The sequence below is a fragment of the Strix aluco genome, chromosome 5 (genome assembly GCF_031877795.1).
Source record: "Strix aluco isolate bStrAlu1 chromosome 5, bStrAlu1.hap1, whole genome shotgun sequence".
Lineage (NCBI taxonomy): Eukaryota > Metazoa > Chordata > Aves > Strigiformes > Strigidae > Strix > Strix aluco.
Window position 1 is genome coordinate 8,810,504 of NC_133935.1, and position 22,647 is coordinate 8,833,150.

Here is a 22,647-nt window from a genome sequence, read left to right on the forward strand (position 1 = left end):
TTAAATCCAGCAGCTCCCATGACTACTGCTCATCAGAATTAAAAACAAAGATTTCTTTGTTTGGGAGACCTAGACAAGACAGTTCCATTCAAACTGCAGATCTGACCCAAATTTTCAAACAATATCAGAATAAATAATTTAAATTGTGAATTATAACAGTTACTTCTAAGCCCTATCTTCTAGTTGACATGTATCTGCATGGGTATTGCAACATGGTAGCGGTCCTACACTGGTAAGTATTTTATGTTTTGCTCCTTACTCCACTGTTTGTTCTTCCTAATGAAGAGCTAGAATCCATAACTTTTTGCTATGAGAGAGAATGAAAACAGAGAGCAATAGCCCATTTCTAGCTGGCTCTGTAAGGCTCTACTCCAAAGTATTCACAGATATATGTAAAAACAGCATTAGCTGAGTAAACAAGACCTAGACAACCTCAGTGACCAGCTCTTCCACTATCCCTTAGGAGGCCACAAAAATTTCTTACAGAAACTGGAAAGTCTAAACTGCATCATAGTAAATGATAAGGAAGAAAATGGAATGATTTGTTGCAACAAGGTGCCTAAGCAGTCCCCAGTTTTAAGATATATTCTCTGGGGCCTTAATACAGTACTGTTACCACTCAACCTGCAAATGATACTTCAGTGAGCTTTTTTTTCCCATGCATGTGACTCTTTGCTGTTCTAGAATTTTCCCCAGTCTTAGCTAACCCTGAATACAGGATGTTTCTTGGAAACATTTCTATAGTGTTTCTTACCCCGCGTCTCCTGACTTGTTTTAGTATGGAATGCTGTGGAGCCCTTTAGAAGAGTTTTCAACATGGTAAGAATTTCCCTTTCTATATGCTGTCTTCAGCTTCTCCACAAGCTTCTGAATTATGTCTAGTACTTTGTGGCTGAGAGTGTGACTATTTCTCTGAAATAATCTTGTAAGAAATAATGTCCACACCTTCAAAGGAAATGTAATTCCATCTTTTACCCACTATTTTACTAACATAGCAAAAAGTTAAATAGAAAAGTTAGTCTGAGTCAAGTCAGCATGTGCAGAGTCTTGTAGCTATTCAACACGCTGATGATTTCATGGTAACTACCTGTGTGCCTATTTTAGCCCACAGTACATATAAGGCAGCTGCTGTGGTTAAACAAGTTTCAAATATTTATTACTGAGCGTGGATGTAAGCAGTAACTGTCAAGCAGCACTTTAATGTACTGTAAATCCACACTCAAGCTTGCTTTGTGGAAACTTGTACAAGCCTATAGTCAAAGAATCGTTAGAATTACCGAAGTAAAATTTCCCTTTGCAGAAGCCATCCTAGTTAAAACCCAGTTACATAATCATCAACTCAGTATTTAATAACTGTTTTAAAGTATTGTAGTGTTTTTTAATTAGATATATCAGGCATACATGCCTGTATTCTATGAACTATCTGCAGGTTTTCTTCACATTCCTCTTTATAGATGCAAGATTTGCTATTTACCAGCGCTCTGGTATTGTAGCCTACATTAAGAAGATAAGCCTGAAGGGTTACAGGCTGTTCAGGAAAGATGGGGTGGGTAGGAGAGCTTGTACTCTGTGAAAAGGAGTGCCTTGGGTGCATGGCCAAGTTGATGAACCCATGGAGAGTGTGGGTAAGGACCAGAGAACCGACTAGTGCAGTTGTGTGTGTGTGTGTGCTACCACATCACCTGATCAAAAAGAGGCAGCTCAACCCTTCGTCAAGCACCGTGCCCTAGGAGCTCTTCTGCAGTTGGAAGACTTTACAGTGGTGAAAACTATGTTGAGGATTTTTCTCATCTTGGGGGACTACTCAGAGAACCTGATCCCAGATGCAGATATTTACACGTTTCAACATATACTTTGGGCGAAGTGAAGTATCTGAATCAAACGCGGAATCAGTTCTGACTCCTGTTACCATCTTCTGTACCTCTGTAACAAGACTTGGGGCAATTTGAGCTTGCAAGACACGAAAAATTCCAGCCGGTCCCCTTTGCGTGATCGCCACCCGAAGCCCTCGCTGCGGCTGAGTGCCCCTGCACCCTCCCAAACCCTCTGCCCGGTGCCGTTTAGGTTACAGCGATTACACCCACACCCTCACCCTGGAAAACCGCGCCCAGTCCCGGCTGCCGGAGGGCCCGAGGAAGGCAGGGCCTCCCCCTCCCTCCCCCAGGGCTCTCCCACCAGACCCGCAGAAGGCGAGGGGCGATGGGCCCCGGCGCCGCAGCGGTCTCGGGCGGGGCGGCCGAGCTCCGGGTGCCCGGCCCCGCGGGGAGGGACGGAGGGAGAGAGGGAGGGAGGCAGTAGGCTAGGCTGGACGGGCCGGGCGTTCCGCCCCCCCCCCCCCCCCCCCCCCCGCGGGGCGCAGCTCGCCTCGCCCGATTGTGCCACCCGTGCTCGGAACAAAGTTTGGAGAGGTGTTTCAACCTTTCCGCGGTTTTACTTCCACCCCGAGGGCGGGCAGGCACCGCGCCTTCGCCGGGGCGCCTGAGGGAAGCGGCGGGAGGTGAGTCCGGGGGAAGTGTGGTGGGCCAGAAGAGCCAAGGGGGGGGGAAGAAGAGGTCCGTGCACGGCCAGGTCCTTCTCCCAGCGAAGCTGCTGGCAGAAAGGCACCCGCGGCCGCTGCTTCACCCTTCTTGGCGGAGCCCCGGTGTCTCAACAGTGCCCTGCTCTTCCGCCGCGCTCCGCCTGCTGCAAGCCTTGCTTCCTGCGAGGGGCTGGCTGCAAGGGAGCGGCCCCTTCGCGGGCTCTGCGGGGCTCTGCAGGTTCAGGGGAGCCGGCAAGGGACAGCCCATACCCAGCCTCCGCCGGGGGCTGGGGGCTGCAGAGAAGGAAAAGTTTCCGTGCCGGCAGGGAGCCGGGAAAGGTTGGCCGGGGCGGGCCGGCCCCGCTGGCAGCAGCCGGGGGGCGCGGCGGCGCTCCCGAAGCCGCTGTGAGGGTCGCAGACTGCACTCGCAGACGCCGGGCCCGCCCGTTTCTCCTCAGCGGGCTCTGAGGCGGGAAGGCGGCCGGCGGCCTGAACACCAGTGAGTTGCTGAAGCCCACCCTGCCTCGTTCCTTCCTTCACACACCGCTGGTGCCAGCACCGGAGCGACGGGCGGCGGGAAGCTGGCGCTCAGAACTTCAGCCGAGTGTGGTGAGGGGTGAGGAGGTGTCATGGCTCCTACACAGAGAATATTGCATAAAGGTGCTGCCCAGAAGTGCTGTTGACTTTGTATTTGCACTTCTGCATTCCTCATGTAGCTTCATGCCAAGGCCAACAGACAGTGTCACTTCATGTCCTGGTTACTTCAGGAGCTGCCCGGTTGGTTTTCAGTGAATACTTCCCTGCAGATACAAAGGATCATTGAGTTTGTGGCAGGTGACTGCCTTCAGGGCGGGAACAGGCCCACCAAGTGCTTAGAAGTACTGGCAGTGAAGATGAAGGCAGTGCTTCTACTGATGGTTGCAAAAATGATTCTTGTGTTTCCCTGCAATAGTTTGGTGTCAGTCTTGCACTGCTGTAGCTCTAGTGTGGGATCTGATTTAGTTTTCTCGCTTTCTTGATACTGAATGCTTATGATGACTGTAAATGACAGTTACAAAAGAAGACTTACTGCCACCACGGTAATAGATTTCTTAATATATACCAATAGAACAGATTATGACTGCATTGTAGTGGAACTTGGGTAGTGTCATAATTGGGAGAATGGTGAAATCCCTCTGGAACACTTTGACTAATTTAACATACTTTTCTATTTTCCTAATTGCAGCTTTGGTTTTCAGCAATAGTTTCCAGGCTCGTTTCACTTTTCAGATGGCATATATGAATTATTCTGATGCACTGGTGAAAGTTTATTGGTTTTCTGTGGGATGCCCTAAGCACTCAGGTATCTGGTCCCCAAATTTACCATTAGGGACTTAAATATTGTACAACTCAAAAGGTAACTGTTACACCCAAAAGAGTGAAAATGAAGCGTCAGTCTTCTCTTTACTAATTCTCATCTTTCTTGACATCAAGAAAAGAAATCAAAAGTCTGTTTTAAGTACAAAGAGCAGATGTATTTCTGTGAATGGATTAAGTAGCAAATGAGATTTAGCACAGTAATAGTTTACAGTTTCCTGGTCTGCCAGCTCTTGGAGACAAGTTCACTGCTGCTGAAATGAAGAAGGTTCTGTGTGAAACACCTACCACCCCCCACCCCTCCCCTTTTCTTCCTATCTTGTAATGGGCTAGAAGAGAACTGTAAAGATATTAATGCACGAAAGAGCATTGCTCTACAAGATTTTCTTGTGGTTTCTTCAGTCCACAAGATGGATGTGCTGCTTCTAACAGACCTCTTTTCCTCCTGTTTCTGTTCACTGGCAAATGATACACTGTCATGATTTTGTAGATGGGTAAATGGTGGCCATATGGAGCGGTAAAGAATATAGTGGTCTGCCCAGATTCCCTCTCCATTATTTGCTAATTTTCAGTATAAGTAAATATGAATGTACAGTTCTACATATAAGGAGCGAGTAATACATCTTTAGGGTTTTATTGCTCTTGTTAAAAATGCAGATTTAATCAGTTCAAGTTAAACCTGATGTGAAAACATAACTGATTCCACTGTCCATGACTTATCCATGCAGAAGCACCAGGATGCCTGTGTCAAGAAACTGACCAAAACTCAAAGAATTTGGAGCTCTTTCCAGACAAAGATCTAACCAGGTTAGGCCTAGAGTTTTCAGTCTAAATCTGGTTTAATTTTTATCCTAAGAGTAAACAAAAAAATTGTGATAAATATTTGTCTGCATTTCTAGGCACCAGTGCCCATTTCTGGGGTAGTTCTTCTGCACTGTCGTGGTTTAAACCCCTCCGGCAGCCAAACACCACGCAGCTGCTTGCTCACCCTCAGGGAAGGGGGGGAGAATTGGAGGGGTAAGAGTAAAGAGACTGGTAGGTTGAGATAAAAACAATTTAATAATTGAAATAAAATTAAAATAATAATGATAATAGTAAGAATAGAAAATACAAACAGGTCATGCACAATGTGATTGCTCACCACCCGCTGACCGATACCCAGCCCGTTCCCAGCTAGCGATCCCAGAGAAGAGAGAATCCTGAAACCAGCGTCCCAAAAACCAGAGTGGAGCTTCTTGACCAACCCATATCAATACACTGAGCATGACGTTAGATGATACGGAATATTCCATTGGCCAGTTTGGGTTCATTGTTTTGGCTGTGCTCCCCCCAACTTCTTGTGTACCTGCGCACTAGCAGGACGTGGGAAGTTGAAAAGTCCTTGATTTCTTAGCAACAACTGAAAACGTCAATACATTATCAACATTCTTTTCGTATCAAATCCCATACTGAATCCAAAACACAGCACGATTCTAGCTACTGAGAAGGAAGGAAAAAACCCCAACAATTAGCTGTATCCCAGCTGAAACTAGGACACCCACATTTAGTAAGTTGAATCACCACAGGTTTGGATAAGCAAGGTATGGGATAGCTTACTGAGAGTCTTGTCGAATCTGCCTCATTAGTCACTATCAGATTTATTGTGTGTCATGTCTCAGTCTAATCTGACTGCCTTCTCGTGCTCTCCTTCTGCTGTGCCTCTGTATCATGTGTTGTGTCCCAGACTGCCCCTTGCTCTGGTGCCTTATTTTTGCCAGACAGAAATTATGAAGTAGCCATACCTGTTTCAGGGTGGGAGGTCACACATTGCTGAGCCATGGCCAGGATATGTGCCCCTTTGAAGAGCCTGTGACCTCCAGAGAGCCACCCCAAAAGATATTCTCCCTATTTGCAGTAATCATGCAATTGCCCCCTTTTCCTCACATGACTCATCCCTTAGTCTCACAGATGGGTTGTCAAGAAAGGTGAAGGGTCTTGCTGGGGAACTTCTCTTCGTTTGACAGCAGTGTAAATGGAGGCAGGGATCCTGCACAATTGCAGGAAAAACTTCTTGACTAGTTGACTCATAGAGAATATGAAAGTTGTGTTTCCACTTAAAAGCAGCGGTGAATTAAAATCCAATTAAGAATCTGTAATGATGCATTTTTAATTGTTTGTGTTGCTAGAATTTTTTTTAGAATTAAACAGGATGAGGTACACCAAGCCTACTAATCAAATATAGATAAGTGGTTTTGTTTATATGTGTTTCCCAGACCTTGGAAGTGAGCCATGCGGAAGAGATAGCATGAAGGTTATCTTGTACTGCATATAGGAAAATGACACTTGTACCATATTTTACCATTACTTCTTGCAATGGAAAAATAGTGATCTAGAAAATTAAATATTCCCATGCCTCACTCACATGGTCTTGTCCCATACAAACTGTCTAACTGACTCAGGTGAAGGTGGTTTCCAAGAGCAAATTTATAGTTTTAGAAATTCTGAAACTTTTGCAAACAAGAATTCTTGCAAACCTAACTGCAAGCCAGGTGCCAAATAACTAAGTAGACACTTGGAACATGCCTCTTGGGTTTTCTAGTGCAATCTGCATTAGCTTGGGTTCCACTAAAGTCAGTGGCAGAGTAGACTGAAATTTTCCACTAACATTTTTTCCATTAAAAATTAATTTTTATTTTACGATAATATTTAAATTGCATCTCAGAATCCTTTCATTTAGCTTAAAGATGTGACATTCCTTGACAAACTAGAAACAGAGAGTGTATTTTAGATTTCAAGTCAAACTTTTGTTAGTTTGCAGGCAGATCAAAGGGTTTTAATTTTTTTTTCCAGAAGTTACATTTTTAGCAAGGTCTTTTGGCAGAGGCAGAATATTTCAAGGTTTTTTTTTTGTGAAAATGGTGTACTTTAAAGATGTTCTTGTCAACCAGATTTTACCAGCTGAAAGTAGCTCCATTTAGCAGTAAGTCATTAAGAAAACCTGAAAGATAAGACAATTAAAAGCGGCATATACTGCTTTACTTAAACTTTTTCCAGGCCTTTACTTTGGGCGGGGTCTTGTTTCCAAAGCAAATAATCTGTCAACAAATGGAACAGCTCATATGAATTGGCAATACCTCCTGCCAGAACATCATGTTACATGTTACACCATTTACTAATATAAGGCTGTTATTAATATAGTTATTTGCATTTATTTTCAGTGCTTGGGACAATTCAACACAATAAATCATGCAGTCAGATGGAGTCAGCTGAGTTTTGACTTCACCATGCTTGGAATGTGCTGCGTATGTTTTAAGGTGCTCTTTCTTAACAACAGGTTTTACTTCTCTGAACTAACATTTTATGTTTTGTAAAGGAAATCAAAATACTGGTAAAATGGTTCTATAGAGTTCTATAATAGTTCTGATACAAGTTCCATAACTGATGTCACTACTGTATGCAAACGTTTATGAAAACTAATGCTCCAGCCACAGATGTTAGCCAGAGTTGCCCAGAATACATAACTGGCCAAATTGTATTTGTATGCAGTAAGGTTTTATTGATAAGTTAGAGAGATAGAGACAGAATTTGTGGGGAAAATACACACACACACTTATACCACTATACTTCTCAGGTGTTAGGTAGGTCAACGGTTTCCTGAAGACTCAAGGTTCTTGCAGGCAGCACGCAGGCAAGGAACAGGAGGGAGAGAGAACAGGTTTTCTTGGTGTCCTTGAATAAGGCAGGAGGAGCAGGTGGAGGGAGAGAAGAAGAGCGTGGGTCCTTGAAGCATGCAGAGACTGCACGCAGGGTGCTCTCACAGCTCTGATAATCCTGTGATTATTCTGCAACAGCGATTGCCATGATGATTGTTGCCCCTAAATTCAGTGTCCTTTTATAAGAAGTTTGCATTTCCAGAGAATTCTTAGCTTTTAATTTCTTAAATACATTAAAAAGGAAGCATCCAAAGCAATGAAACAAGAGGAAAAGATGCATTTCCACTAAAATCTTAACTAGAGTAGCTTTACTTCTCAAGGAGCCTAGCAGGTCCATTTAACTTCACCCTGCCTTTTCAGTATGGATCCCTAAGAACTGCTAATATTTAGGCAATGAAAACCAGAGAAGATAGTGCTCAAAGGAAAGTGAGAGGTTTTGGTTGCCTGTGCATTAGTTGTTTTTCACTAGTGTTTCCATATTGAAGGAGCAGGATGGGAAATAAATGAATCTGCCTGCTTCCTTTGCTTACTTCTGTTACCTTTGGACGTGTGAATTAATAATACATGGATAGTTTTGTTTACTACTTCCATAGAGGCCAGCAGGAAGCCAGGCAGGCGACTTTCTTCTTCATCTGTGTGGGAAGCTAACCGTTGGGAGAGGCACATTTTCTTAGAAACACAGTGAAAACTAGTTGCTTGGATGGAGATGTTAAAAATAAAAAAGGTAAATGAGGACATGATCACCAGTCAGAGAGTTGGGATCCTGCGTCATTGTGTGCAGAAGTGACATAGTTTGGGTTTTTTCCAACATTTGGATTTATGGATTCATCTAGGGACAAATACCAAGTGGGGAGTGAGTGGTCTTTCTGAAGCCTTCGGTAGCCTGTTTTGGAATCATTAATGCTGTCACTTCAAGCATCTTCTCTGGTTTTCTCCTGTTTCCCATTTAATACTGTGAAGACTGTGCTTCTGATATATGACCTAGGTTTTTTTCCTTCTTTAGTTTTTGGTATGTTTTTTTTCTTTAACCAGTCATCTTCTGAAAATGAAGAATTTAATTTATACAATTATGATGTATTTATTACCCACAACATCTTCTCCCAGGTCTTTTACCTCTTGATTTCTGCTCATCTCCCTTACCTTGAAATAAATTGGAAGCAATTTTATGGAAATCTAAAACCTTGTTGTGGTATAAATGAAGCTTTGAACTTCCATTATGCAGAATATCAAAGTAGGTGATCCTAATGGTTCCCTTAATCTTTAAAATCTACAGTCAGGGCTGGTTGGAGAGTTTCTCTTAAGATTGATTGTAAACAGAATTTGGTTCTCCCACACAAATTTACTCACAGGAACAGAATTTCTACATAATGTAAAGTTTTTCCTTTTTAGGCTAGTGGATGCATGATTCCTTCATTGTCTGCCTTTGCTGTTCCCCTTGAAATTATTTTCATGACCCATTTCTTTCAGACTATCCTGTTGTGGTCCTTCATAGGAACTCCAACCTGTCTGAGATCTCTCCCTCCACAGTTAAACTCCCCATACCCACCCTATGGTGCGCTATCTCCTAGGATGAAGAATCATGAGAGATCATGTGCATCATGAGAGAAGTTACCTAGCCAGTGAATTCAGGCTGTGTGGAAGAAAAGAGGCTTTTATGACACATTTCAATGCGTTTCTGAAGCAAAAGCACGAGACTTGCATGTTTTTACTTGAAAAGTCAAAATTGGAGGAATGAAGGTCCCATTTTTCACCTAGTTCAGTCCAGGTGTTCATATGCTTAGGTGAGGCTTTATAATGTATCCATGAGAGCTTAAAGGATAATTGTCTTAGTCGTAGTAAAGGAAAAAAAAATGCGGATTTTTTTGGGGCGCACAACTTTGTATCTCTGTTAGTTCTTTTAAGTGTGGGACCTGAAGTTTTACCTTGAATAGTCATAAAATCTTTTAAAAATGCCTAAAAATAACATTGAGGTCCACTGATCTATTATTCTTTCTCAAGGAATGATCACCCATGCCATTATTTGCAGAACTGTGGTCTGTTCTTCCATGATGGCAGTTGCACTACCTTTGCAGACAGTGGTTCGGTGCTCTTCTTTTTTTATCATTGAATGGTTTATCATGTTGAGCTTGTCTGCCATGTTACAGCACTGTACAGAAGACTGTTACTTCTTGTGTATTGCGTTATGTGCATAGGGAGTATCTTTCTCCAGTCCTGTATCTTGCAAACTTCTATGTTCTTGAGGATGGTCATTGTTCTGTCTTTGGTCTTAGCAGTCCCATTCCTCTGTCATTCTCTGTAGGTCCTGATTTTTTTGATTCTTGATTTTTCTTTGATGTGTTTCCTTGATGGGCCTCTTGGCCTTAATTGAGCTAAATAAACTAACTTTCCAGATTAAATTGAAAGGATTCTACAACAGGGTTCACAGTCTAGCTGGATCAACACTTGACCAAGGGCAGGGCACAGTAGTAGGGAACAGAATGACTTCTTTCAGCAGGCTTGTGCCAACTTAAAATAGTTGTGGTGGTACATTTTAGCAGCCTTAGAAGCTTTTCAGCATAATGCTAAAAGATAACTAACTCTGACACTAAGTTAGTTCTGAAGAGGTTCCTGTTGGTGTGTCAGACATATTACAGAACAGCTGCAAGTTATTTTAACAATGATAATTTGGTTGTAGGAAAATATATTTCTTGTAGCAAAAATATGCAATCTTAATTTTCCAGCTTTTGTAAAACATAAATGTTATCTCTCATTTTGTAGTTTGTATAAATCCATGGTGACCTCTGTATTAAGTAAGCTTGCTACATTTTTCTGCTGATGATTTGTGTTTTGAAGTGTGCTGCAGGAAGTTTGTACCTATAACCACATACTAAAAAAATGATTTTACCAAAACCTGAAGACTCAAGAGACATGAATGCAGGTAAAACAGCTCTGTAAGTTTTCAACTATCACAATTAGGGAGAATGGGGTTGTCACAAGTCATGACTTACGAAATTTGTGGATCAGTAGTGCTCTGTAACTCTAGAGTTTGGAGTATGTCTGACTGGAAAATCACGATGAAAATGTCATTTGAAATTCTAACAGTGACTTGGCTTTTGCAGGCCAGTCCAAAAATACCTCATGATTAATCATCTGTAAAAAACCTCATAAACCCCACATCCTTCTTAAGTATTATTTGGAGCTATGCTTGCTTGCATCAGCTCATGATATGAACTGTTTTACATAGTGAAGTGTCTGTTTGTAGCTAAAAGAATGGAAATCAAAGATCTTAATAGAACAGAATAGTCTTTTGAATTTATAAACCGTTTGGTTTTTAAAGGAGATGGATGAGTGAATGGAACTACCTATGTTATTTAAAACTGGCCTTGGAATAATTATGTTACTGATCCAGTAACGTGGGGCAAATTGCAGTTTTAATCTTTCATGTTATTACCAGCATTTGCAAAGTATCAGGGTACTCTAGGGAAGCAGCCGTAAGGATTAAGAATTTTAGTGTATGCTCTAATTCAATTTTCTGCTGTGTTCAAGATGCTCGCTGTGTAGCAAGTTTTTATGATGTGTACGAAAGGTGAGGCAACTTGTAAGAAGGTGAGGCTTCTGTGATGCACATAATTTCATTTTGTGGTATGGAAATATTTAGAAAGCATGGTGACGTTTTCTGAATCATCTGTACTGTTTGCTAAATATAAGCAACTTTATCAAACTGTATATAGTGCCTTTTTGTTCCACCATTTTTAATCTGTTTTCATATTTCTATTCTTTCATATGCCATTGACTGTTACTTGCAGGGTTTTTCTTTTTTCTTTTTCTTGAGGAAGTCTAATGAACTGTGCAGAAACCACAAGCACTAGCAGCACTTACTATCATGATTAACTTGACCTTTTCCTGCAGTTGTGGCCTTTTGAGAAATTGTTGAGACGTGAGAGAGAGAAAAAATATATTACATCCAATACACTTGGAGTCTGGGTCAGATCTTGTTAAGACCATCTTTAGGTTGCACTTGTCCCACGGATCTTTGGTTTTTTTAAACCTGTTTTTAGTTAGTGCCACTGCAAAGTTGAAACTGATGGCCTGATTTTGATTACGACTCATACAGTGGTGTCAGTCAAGAATGAGCTGTATTGAAGTAAGTGAGGTTTAGGTGTATAAAAGCAATATGAGAGGACAATCCCATCCAGATTATTATGCCACTGTAGTCTGAATGTGGCTTGCAGTGGCATTTCCATTTGATCCCCTTGTGGGTGACTGTATAGAGTCAGAGCCAAGATTCATCTAGCTCATATACTGTTTTTGAGACTGTCTAATATTGGAAATGTCAGGAAAGGGATTAAGAAACAGGGCAGTTATGGAATGATCTTTTTCTTCATGTATCCTCCCAGCTACTGGTGGTTGGTCAGACTTTCTGAGCTAGGAATTTTCCTCGTAAGATAAAGAGTACAGCTGGTTTAGGTAGCTGTAATAGCCAAATGCCCCTTGTTCTGTCTGACCTATATTCCCTGTGACGGCATTTCCTAGCGTTGTTAATTTTCCAGGGCTTGCTTGGCTGTCAGCACGGGGCCTGCTCTGACAGGCTTCAGTGCCTTTTGGGGTGCGGAGCATGGTGAGCCCTGGCAGAGGGCTCACCCGCCGCGGCACCGAGTGGTACCCAGTGCCTGCACGCTGTGTGCAGGTGGAGGGGCGATGGTGCCATCCAAATAGCTGCTCTTGGGGTTTATAAAGCACCCCTGACTGCTGTACATTAAAATTGAAGTAAGACCCGTTCTGAGAAGGAGTTTCCTAAGGTGGGATGGTATTGGGTGTAGCCATCCTTTGTCTCTCTTAAGAGTGTTTTTTCTTCTGCTGCTTGTAACTCTGCTTTAGGAAGGATTTTGACAGCTAAGTTCTTTGGTCATTAAGCCAAAATTATTTCACCTTTGGAGAGTGTTTGAAGAACAGCCCTGGGATGATTGGAGTTGCAAAAGAGAATGAGGGAGAGAGGAAAATTTACCTATGTTTGCAGATTTTTGCCACATGGTTTCAGAGGGGGTGAGTGATTTGCTCATCAACGTCCTAACTTGGTTTGAAGTCAGTGGCCTGGTTGCAGTGCTTTTATACTTATATGCAACATGGGAAGTCCAGTAGCCTGGCCCATAGCTATTGGAGAAATCACTTTGTCATGGGAAGCCACTGCAAGTGTGACTGACTGTACATCTAAGAAGTTCTTGGAAGATGCTGTGTTTTAAGAGGTATAAAGCACTGCCAGGTTTGAACTTAAGCACAGAATAAAGCAGACTCTGTCTGCGTTACTCTGTCTGTGTGATCAGAGTCTTTTCTCCTTAAGAAGCTGAGTAGGCAAGCTAAAGTTCTTGTTTCCTTACATTCTACCTTCACATCCATGCAATACCAAGGTCTGTACTCTGGAGACAACATACATTTCAGATTCAAATAATTCCCACTGGCCTCTGTTGGCGTTGTTCTAGATTGTGCCAGTCATGCTGGATCAGAATCAGGCTATGTTCCTTTATAATAGTCAAATGCCTCTCAAAATACTTCTCTGTCTTTAAAATTCTCAGACAAATTTGTGGCTACTTCAGGGAGACCTATTTAGAAAAAGGGAAATACAAATTCAAGATGCAGATACGAAGTCAAGTTGTTGCATGTCATCTGAGCCCTGGTGACTGTACATGTGTTCTTAGCCTGTAATTCACAGTACCTCAGTGAAATAGACTGTTTCTCTGCTTGGTTTACCCACGTGATAATGAGTTAAGATCATGCAGGGAGACTTACAAACATCAGGTGAGGCATGACAACCCATGATTAGTCAATAATGCCTTTGAGCCCATAGGCTTTTGGGAAAGCCTGCTCCTTTTGTATTGATACTGTGCGTTGTACAATTGTACACGTTTGGAGAAGGAAAGCTATTTACATCTGATCTCTTAGAATGAATTTAAGATCCAATTATAGCCAAACATAAATATATACAAATATTTTCATGCAGGGGGTATAAACGTGACTAGCTTATGAAGTCTTTTCCCCAAGTTCACTAGTAATTAGTTCTCCTTCACAGCTGAAAGTCAAAGCCCTAAGTAATAACGATGGATCTAAGGAAATGTTTCAGAATTCCATAATCCGTTATCTTTCTCTTAATTTACTTAACTGATTTAAACACTGTGATTCATTGGGTTCCATCAGTCATCAGTTACCTTCCACTCTGTAGCTATTATATGAACTGTATTCCAAAGCACTGGATGCACACTCTGATACATGGTGTTAAGATGATCAGCGTCAAAAGGGTACCAGTTGAATACTTGTAGTGACTTTAAATTATTCTTTCATTTACCCATATTTCCTGTGTTTTCTTCTTCAGGTTAATTAATTGTCTATATTTCTTGTTAAACTGGCTGATTTTGCTTTGAGATTCCTTTTCAGAGCTAGTTTTGTCTTCTCCTTCCCTCAGACTCCCTCCTCCTCATTCAACGTCCCATTTGCAGTGTCTTTAGTGCGGGCCATCAGGGTAGGCATTTTCAAAAAGCTTTTTCATCTTCTAAGCTTTAGTGCGTAATTAAAGAGATGGTTGCTAAGAAATTGTGGAAAGCATCATTAAGAGGGTCTGATTTGCTCTTTTCCTTACCTTTCATGCACAGGTTTCAGATCAGAATTTATGCATAAATGGAATAGCAGCATCCCAAAGTATTCCTGTGCTGAGATTGTAACAATGGACAGAATACAAGGAGACTGTGCCAGTCCTGTGCCACCAGGAGATGCAGAGAGGAACAGGACTGAAGAACAAGACCCACGACTAACTGTGTTGGGAAAAGCACATGAGTTCTTCCAGATTTGTGATCTGGAAGGCAAAGGCTTCATCACTCGTCAAGACATGCAGGTAAAACAAAATTTGCTATGTGAATGCACAATGAAAGAAGCTCCTAATGCCCTTAATGAGTTGAGACTGATTTAGAGTTAAAAATTGTAACACCCTCCTGATAACTTTAAAGAGATATGTAGGATATAAATAATCTCTTTGAAGTCTTACATAATGCTTGCATTTGTTTCCACAGACAAAGCAACAAAAAAGTGGAAAATTGAAGTAGGTGAATTAATTCCATTCTTATTGAGAAAGTTGAAACTCCAGTAAATTAATTACTTTGTGATTGGCCACAGCATCATGAATGTATTCAGTCCAGCAATTTCATCTTTCTGTTTTTTCCACAAAATTAAAAACTTTTCACAGACAATAGTGAACTCTCAACTGGATCACATATATATGTAGAAAATACAGAGAAACAGTATTTTAGCATCACAGTGTTCACCATAATCTTACCAAATTGTTCTGAAATTTTCTGAGGGGCCAAAATCAGATTTGCTGGAAACGTAGCTGAAAAAAACCCAACTATATAACAAAATCTTTTGAAAATGGGATTGGATGTATGCTGCAGAAATGATAAGGTGATTTCAACTAATGTGGCAGAAAACAAGAATGTACTCATGCTTGACATGCAAAGCATAATTTCATTGTGTTAATCCATTTCTACTTCAGTACTTATGGATGAAATAGAATTGGGGAGTGGTAGCAAAATCAATTCAGCACAAACTACTACCAATGGAAGCATCTAATATAAAACGTAGAAACCTTCCATATCCTCAGAAACAGAGATGTGTCTGTATATAGGAAAATGCAAGTGCAACACTTTTAACTACGTATGTTGGAAAAGCAAAAACCTCATAGTAAATTGCTCAGATTCTGGCAGTTGTGTGTTTCTGAGTTTTGTGATGACCTGTGCTAATTCTGCAAAGTTGAAAAAATACAGGAATGCAGGTGTTTGCTGTGCTTTAGGCTTTACCAGTATACATTATCTCATTGAAGTAACTGAAACAAACAAATGCATCGTTAGTGGTAATTTTGGTAAATCCATACCCATAGAGAATTTCATGGATTATAATTTTATTGTCTTTCCAAAAACTGAACACCATGTATTTTCACCTAGTGGAAGACCCGTATCTGTATATGTATATATGTGTATATGAAGGGTTTTAATATCTATCTTTGCAAGGAACATAAAAACATTTGTTTCTGTTTGATTCTAGGTTTTATGCTTAGAGTGCTGGTAAATTTATACTTTAGGTTCTAAAACACATGTTGTAAGAAATGCAGTAGAAAAAGGGCTACAAAGGGTTACAAAGAGCAGATAAAGCACATTTCTTCTATTTCACCATGAGTATTTCTTCACCGTGTCTGACAACTTCAGTATATATGTGTCTGGTTCATTTGAATACAGAAATAAGGGTACTCAGAATACTTGGGAAGTTTTTTTTATATTTGCTTTTATTTCCTGCTGATCCAATTAAAGCTAATATTACAAATACAGACATTTTGAAGATATTGGATTATCCTTACTCCACTCAACACTTTAGTAAACAGAAGTAACTCAGCTGAAATCAGTGCAGTTCCACTGACAAAAAAATGGGGTGAGACCCATCTCCTCCCTTTGACTTTACAGTGGTTTAGTGACAGTGAATAAAAATTATGAAGTAAAGTCTAATTTTACATTAATTCCAGCAATTCAGAAACCCTGATTCTTTGAAGCCAGGGGTAGCTTTCTCATTGTCCCATCTTCCTTATAATTCAGTAAAACAGAGATTTGTTTGGACACCAGTGACAGTGATCTACATTTTCTAATGGATTTGGTATCCTTTATTTTATTAATATACAAAATAATGATGTTTTCTACTGAACAACTGTACATTAGACATATACTGCTACAGTTATTCATTATGCTTCATTCATTAATCATTGAGAAAAATGACTAGTTAACTAGAAACCCTGTATTGCAAGCATGTTTGAAATCAGTATAGTTGATTCTGATTGCACTTTTCATGATGTTCAGTCCCTATAGCAAAGACAAATCAATAAAATAAATCAGTTTTTCCTTAAAAGGTACCAAGTGTTGATCACGTTTGGATCCTGCTATTTGTTAGTTCAGCACTACTTACCATTAATGAAGCATTGCTTCAAATGCAAGATGCTAACATGAAGCTTTTTAATCTTTAGTCATGTGATATGAGGCATGATTTTCAACAGAGAGTGCTGAGTATCTAAAAAGTGCTGAGTATTTAAAATCCAATTAACTTCAGTGAAACAGATCTTGCAAACAAAGTTTTCTGATGTGTCTATAATATAGTAATTATATTAAAGATTTACGCCTCCCATATTATATCATGCTGTTTATTTTGAGATTATGTTAATACTGGTTGTTTGGAATCTTTCATTCCATTTCAAAATATCAAATGTGCTCAACTTTCAAACAAACAAGGTTTTCTGAAATTGCAAGAAAGCAAATTCTGCATGAGACTTGAAACAACAGCTTTGCACTTTGGGCCTTGAGCTTATCATGAGTAAGGAGAATAAGTGTTGCAAAATGTTTTGTTTTAATGTGTATAGCAGAATTGGGTTCATATCTTGCTCTTAGCTGTTTGACCTCTGTCTTTTTATTTAGCAGAGTAAAAGCTTGGTATTTTTAGATGAGTAAACATAGACATCATGAAAGCACAGAGCACACACTGAGTGACAATTCAGATAATTTCCCTTTAAGCTCCAGTGGTATATTTGGAAATGTTTTATTTCCTTTTTTTTTTTTTTTAAATTTTTAAGAGCCTCATGTTGAAAGGATCGATGTATTTTTACAGTAAGCTCAAAATGAGCAAATAAACTAAAACACATCTATGAGACCAACCATAAGATTTTGTTACTAACAAAAAAAAACCTTAAAATTTTTTTGAAGAACAAAACCAAGAGGTTGGGAAAATACTGACTTGATCTTAGTAACAGTGGTTAGTGTGGCCCCAGTTCATCAAAGTCCATAAATCATAAACTACCCACAGGGAATTTAATGGAGCAAAATGTTGATACATTCTTCAAAATCTCCTATTTTCATAGTTTTCAAGGAAATGCAAGTAATTGTGGTGTTTTCTACTGCAAAATTAGTATAATTCAGTTCAGAATTTGAACCCTGCAATAGGGCACTCCAGCTGTAGTTGGAGAAGCGTGTATTTATCAGTCAAATTAGCAGCAAGACCCACAAGCATTTGTACTGGAATAGCAGGTGGGCCTGTGTTTATGACATGGTCGGCAGAGGACAGCCAGCTCTCGGGAAGCACTCCTTCAGCAGGTCCCAAATACCTGGCAGTAGGAGTACAGTTTTTGTTTTTCTAAGTGTAAAAAGAGTAATTTGTCTGAAGCACCTTCGCCCTCATCAGTGCAGTGTAGGCTGTAAGAATTTTACAAGAGAAGCTAATTTTGAAAAGTTTCCCTGTAGATCTAAAAGATTAAAATATAAAGCTTTGGGAAGATGTGTGTGTTTAAGTAAGAAACTGATAATAAGTCAGGTGTATTGCTGATGAAGTAACTTATTTAGACTGAATATACATCAAGTTTTCTTAGTTTTTTGGAAGCAGGCAGCAATGCATAATTAATCCTGCTCAGATATCCCTTTGGGACTATTCCATGTAGCTCTGTGCTTTAGCAGCTCTGTTGCTTTCCCTTCTCAAGACCACCTTGGAGTTCCCTTTACTGCTCTTCCATTCAACTCATACAGGTTTTAATGTATACCCTAAACCCTGGTTTATGCACTCAGCTAATTCTTACCTTGGCTGTATGGCTTGGTATGTTGAATAGTGTTTTCTATTGTTCTTGGGTTGCAGGAGAAACTTTCTTTGGCCCTTAAATCCCTTCCCTACAGTGGAACAGATTAGTACTTTTGTTCTGATGAACTTTATCAACCTATTAGCTTGCAATTTTTAATATGTTGTATATACAATAGGAGTTCAGGGAAGGGATTAAAATCTTAACTAATGAGGCAGAGGAGTTCACCAGTGATATTATATTGCTTCTCAAGCTGAGGAAAGGTTTTAATCTTCCTAGTGCTATCTCCTGGTGCTGTTGTAGTTGTTTGCTACTCTAGTTTCCTGTTATTTCCAGGAATCTGTCTATACTGTTAAAAGAATTATAGTAAAACCATTAGGGCCAGATTTAAAAAATGTTTTTTTCTTTTATGCCTGTCTCTAGATTCTCAGGAAAAAATATCTGATTTTGTGGAACTGCTTTCATTAAGTTTTGTCTTTTTTGGTGTGAGCATGCTGCAGTTCAGAAGTAGATGGTCATCAACTACATTTAACTCATTACTGGAGCAGCAGGTTTGCTCCTTGGACACTGCAGCTTTCTTAGCTTTGTTTTATTTATTTATTTAAAATATTTACACGTTTTAAAGCAGCTTTAATTAGGACAGTATACCCTCTATAATGTTCTTGATTAGAGAGTCTCTTGCTTGACCTCATGACATGGAAGGAACTAGGTGTACACTTCTGCTTGCAACTTTGTCCAGCTGCATGATAATCAAGGCATTTCACCAAGATAATCAAGCCATTTCACCAGAACGCTGAGACTCCACCTCAAGTTCTACCTCGTCCCTTTGTGATTGGAATCTGTGTCACAAGGAGATTGTTCTCACTGCTTTGTCTTAAAGGGTTCATAAAAGCAAATAATGAAGTTAAAAAAGCAAATCTCCCTCAGTTGATGATGTTTTACTCTGTGATGTATTTAAATTTTAACTCTGGAAAACAGATGTATTTAAATTTTAACTCTGTATTATGGATGTTCTGTAGAATCTAGTCTTCCTCTCATCCTGTAGTACTGGGTAAAGTTGCTTCGTGTTTTGTCATTCCAGAGACTGCATCCTGAGTTACCTCTTAGCCTGGAAGAACTTGAGAAAGTTTTTGTTACATTGGATGCTGATGGCAACGGCTCACTTACTCCAAAGGAGTTCACCACAGGATTCAGTGAGTTTGGAAAGCACGTCTCCTTTATAGAGCTTTATTCATATTCTGTGCTGTTCACATCAATAAAGACACATTTTATCTCAACAGTACGCTTAACGATGCACACAGGGAGCCAGACTGTTCCTTAGATACAGCAGATATATGCAGCAGATGAAGTGGTCAAATTATGTCTATAAATAGACAGAGAGCTCCAGGGTCTTTCTCTCCTGTGTAAGATGGCACAGTATGAGACATATGATGTAACCTGTTTGAAGTTGTGGAGTAGATCTATGAACAAATTTTAGAAAATTCCCTTGGAGGAAAAGAATCTTGTGTTTTATTTCATATCAGGTGATAAGACCTGAGAGATAATTAAGATTAAGATTAATGTAAGACAATGTTGAAAATGTGTTAATACCATTGTCCTTACATCTGTGGGAATGTTTTCTACAACAAATTAATTCTTCAAATGATGTCACTTTATTTCAAAACAAACCACGATGAGGCAATTGTTATCACTGAATGATGGGAGCTGATAAGTCTTTTGTAACTGCCTGCTTTGCAACAGCACTCTTACTGTCATGTTTTTTGTGTTTGTGAAAGGGTTGTTTTCTGCCCAGCTGTGAGGTTCCAGGTAAGATGACAGTGTTAGTTAGTGAGACTGTTTGGTTGTTTATGCAGAATCAATTTTGTACTTAAATTTTAGCTCTGCTGACTATAAGCATCAGGTTTAAGTATTTTCTCTAGAAAACTGAATCTCTTCTACATGTGAATTGTAACATTAAATCTCCATTTAAATACTATGTAATAGGCCCAGCAAATAGGACCTTCATTTTTGTTTGCAATCATTTGAAATTTTAGTTCTCTTATGTCCCACCTCTCCCATTTTAGAGCTAGATCAAGTATCTTAACTAAGTATGCTTTAATCTGCAAATTGTCATTATTTAAAAATGAAATAATGTGTTATTGCTTTACTTTTCATAAGTAAATTATACATATTTCTTAGTTAAATGGAGATTATTTTCATAAGTAGTCTCTGCAAAAACAAAATCTTGTGTTAAGGGATGTTGTAAGTGGCTGCCATGTCCAGCAGCTGCAGAGCCTGGGGATTCTTTCTGCCCAGCTGCTGCAGCCCAGTTCAGAGACCCAGATGGATGTGGCTGCTGCTTTTCTGTTGCAGGTTCAACTGGTAGTGCAGTTAAATGTGTGTCCTAGAGGCACCCACACATGCACACGCACAGACACACAAAGGACCTGCACCCAGCAGACTACACAGACTGCCACAGACAAGGCGCTGCCTTCAACAGCACCTGTGTGTAGGGTTCACATAAAATGTAAGGATAAGACAGTGTAAAGCATGCTACGTTTTAACCTGCTACACAGGATTGACGGCTATTTTCTAGGGATCCAGGCTAGATAGTCATACATTTGGCTAGGTGATGATGTTTCTAGTAGAAGCAGAAGCTGTACTAGATAAAGGCTGCTTTAGAAAACTAGAGAATGGAGAAAGCAGAGTAGCATCTGGATAAAACTTGTGCTGTACCAATTAGTGTGGGAGAATCCCGTTCATATTTCTAAATGGTGGAAAATCTGAAATTTACTGTAACCTCTTTGCAACATAGTCTATTGTTTCTGTTGTCAACATGCTGTGCTGGGTGCTGTGAGAAAAAATGCAAGATAGAGATGATAAAACCATAAAACCACACCAGTATTTTGTTTCCTTGAGTCTAAGGTAACTTCTGTACTAGAATTTAGAATATAACCAAAGATCCTTTGCAGAAAATCACAATTTTGCCTAGATTCCTTAAAACTTCTGACTTGCAGATGTTAAAATAGCTCACACATTTAGAATTTGATGGAATCATCATGATAGAATCATTATAGAATTGTTTGGGTTGGAAGGGACCTTAAAGGTCATCTAGTCCGAACCCCCCCTGCCATGGGCAGGGACACCTTCCATTAGACCAGGTTGCTCAAAGCCCCGTCCAGCCTGGCCTTGAACACTGCCAGGGAGGGGGCAGCCACAGCTTCTCTGGGCAACCTGTGCCAGTGTCTCACCACCCTCACAGTAAAGAATTTCTTCCTTATATCTAATCTAAATCTACCCTCTTTCAGTTTAAAACTGTTACCCCTCATGCTATCCCTGCACTCCCTGATGCAGAGTCCCTCCCTGTCTTTCCTGTAGCCCCCTTTCAGCACTGGAAGGCTGCTCTAAGGTCTCCCTGGAGCCTTCTCTTCTCCAGTCTGAACAACCCCAACTCTCTCAGCCTGTCCTCATAGGGGAGGTGCTTCACCCCCCCAGTCATCTTTGTGGCCAGCTCTGGACCCACTCCAGCAGGTCCATGCCCTTCTTCTGTTGGGGGCCCCAGAGCTGGACACAGCACTGCAGGTGGGGTCTCACAAGAGTGGAGTAGAGGGGTAGAATCCCCTCCCTCGACCTGCTGGTCACACTTCTCTTGATGCAGCCCAGGACACAGTTGGCTTTCTGGAATGTGAGCGCACATTGCTGGCTCATAGTCAGTTTTCCGTCCACTAATATCTCCAAGTCCTTCTCTGCAGGGCTGCTCTCAATCCACTCATCACCCAGCCTGTATTTGTGCTTGGGATTGCCCTGACCCATGTGCAGGACCTTGCACTTGGCCTTGTTGAACCTCATGAGGTTTGCACGGTCCTACCTCTCCAGCCTGTCCAGGTCCCTCTGGATGGCACATCCCTTCCCTCCAGCGTGTCAACCGCACCACACAGCTTGGTGTCATCGGCAAACTTGCTGAGGGTGCACTCAATGTATCTTGTCTTCCCCAACAGAGCACAAGTGCATTGATTATTCATGTGGCAATTCCACTTCTGCAACCTCACAGTACAACTACTGTATTTCTTTCTTCCTTTCTTTTTATGGATATCACTAAAAAGCCTGTAGCTGTTTATTTTAGTATTCTTTGCAAGTCTCAGTATTTTTGGCTCTCTTGTCTATATATATATTCTTTTTATCTCCAAGTTGTCGATTTCTTTTTTTGTTCATTGTATTCATTGTAGGATCTCAGCTTACCTCTTTTTTGAGGTCAATATTGATACAGTCAGATCTGAAGGCAGATCAGATACAGTCAGATACAGCCAGATCTTTTCTACATATGTGTCCCCTCCACACCCTCCCACTTTGAGATGTGAGTTCAGATAGTTGTGCACTTTTGAGTCTAAGATAGTTTCAAGCTTCACCTGTTTGTTAATTTACTTGAACCCTTCTAACCAGTTGAGTTCAGTAATACCTATTTTTGCTTAGCCTCATGTTTAAACTGA

At 40.5% G+C, this 22,647-nt stretch overlaps 1 protein-coding gene across 1 annotated transcript in view; it reads left to right on the plus strand.

Moving 5' to 3' along the window:
• Positions 1–2,365: 2,365 nt before the first annotated feature.
• The window catches only part of CRACR2A (calcium release activated channel regulator 2A), a 68,038-nt gene continuing 47,756 nt past the window's right edge, over positions 2,366–22,647 (plus strand). The window contains exons 1-3 of the mRNA XM_074825803.1: positions 2,366–2,497; positions 14,187–14,425; positions 19,263–19,374. Of these exons, the coding sequence (XP_074681904.1) occupies positions 14,204–14,425; positions 19,263–19,374 (334 nt within the window). The 5' untranslated portion in view covers positions 2,366–2,497; positions 14,187–14,203. The remainder of the gene's footprint in view (positions 2,498–14,186; positions 14,426–19,262; positions 19,375–22,647) is intronic.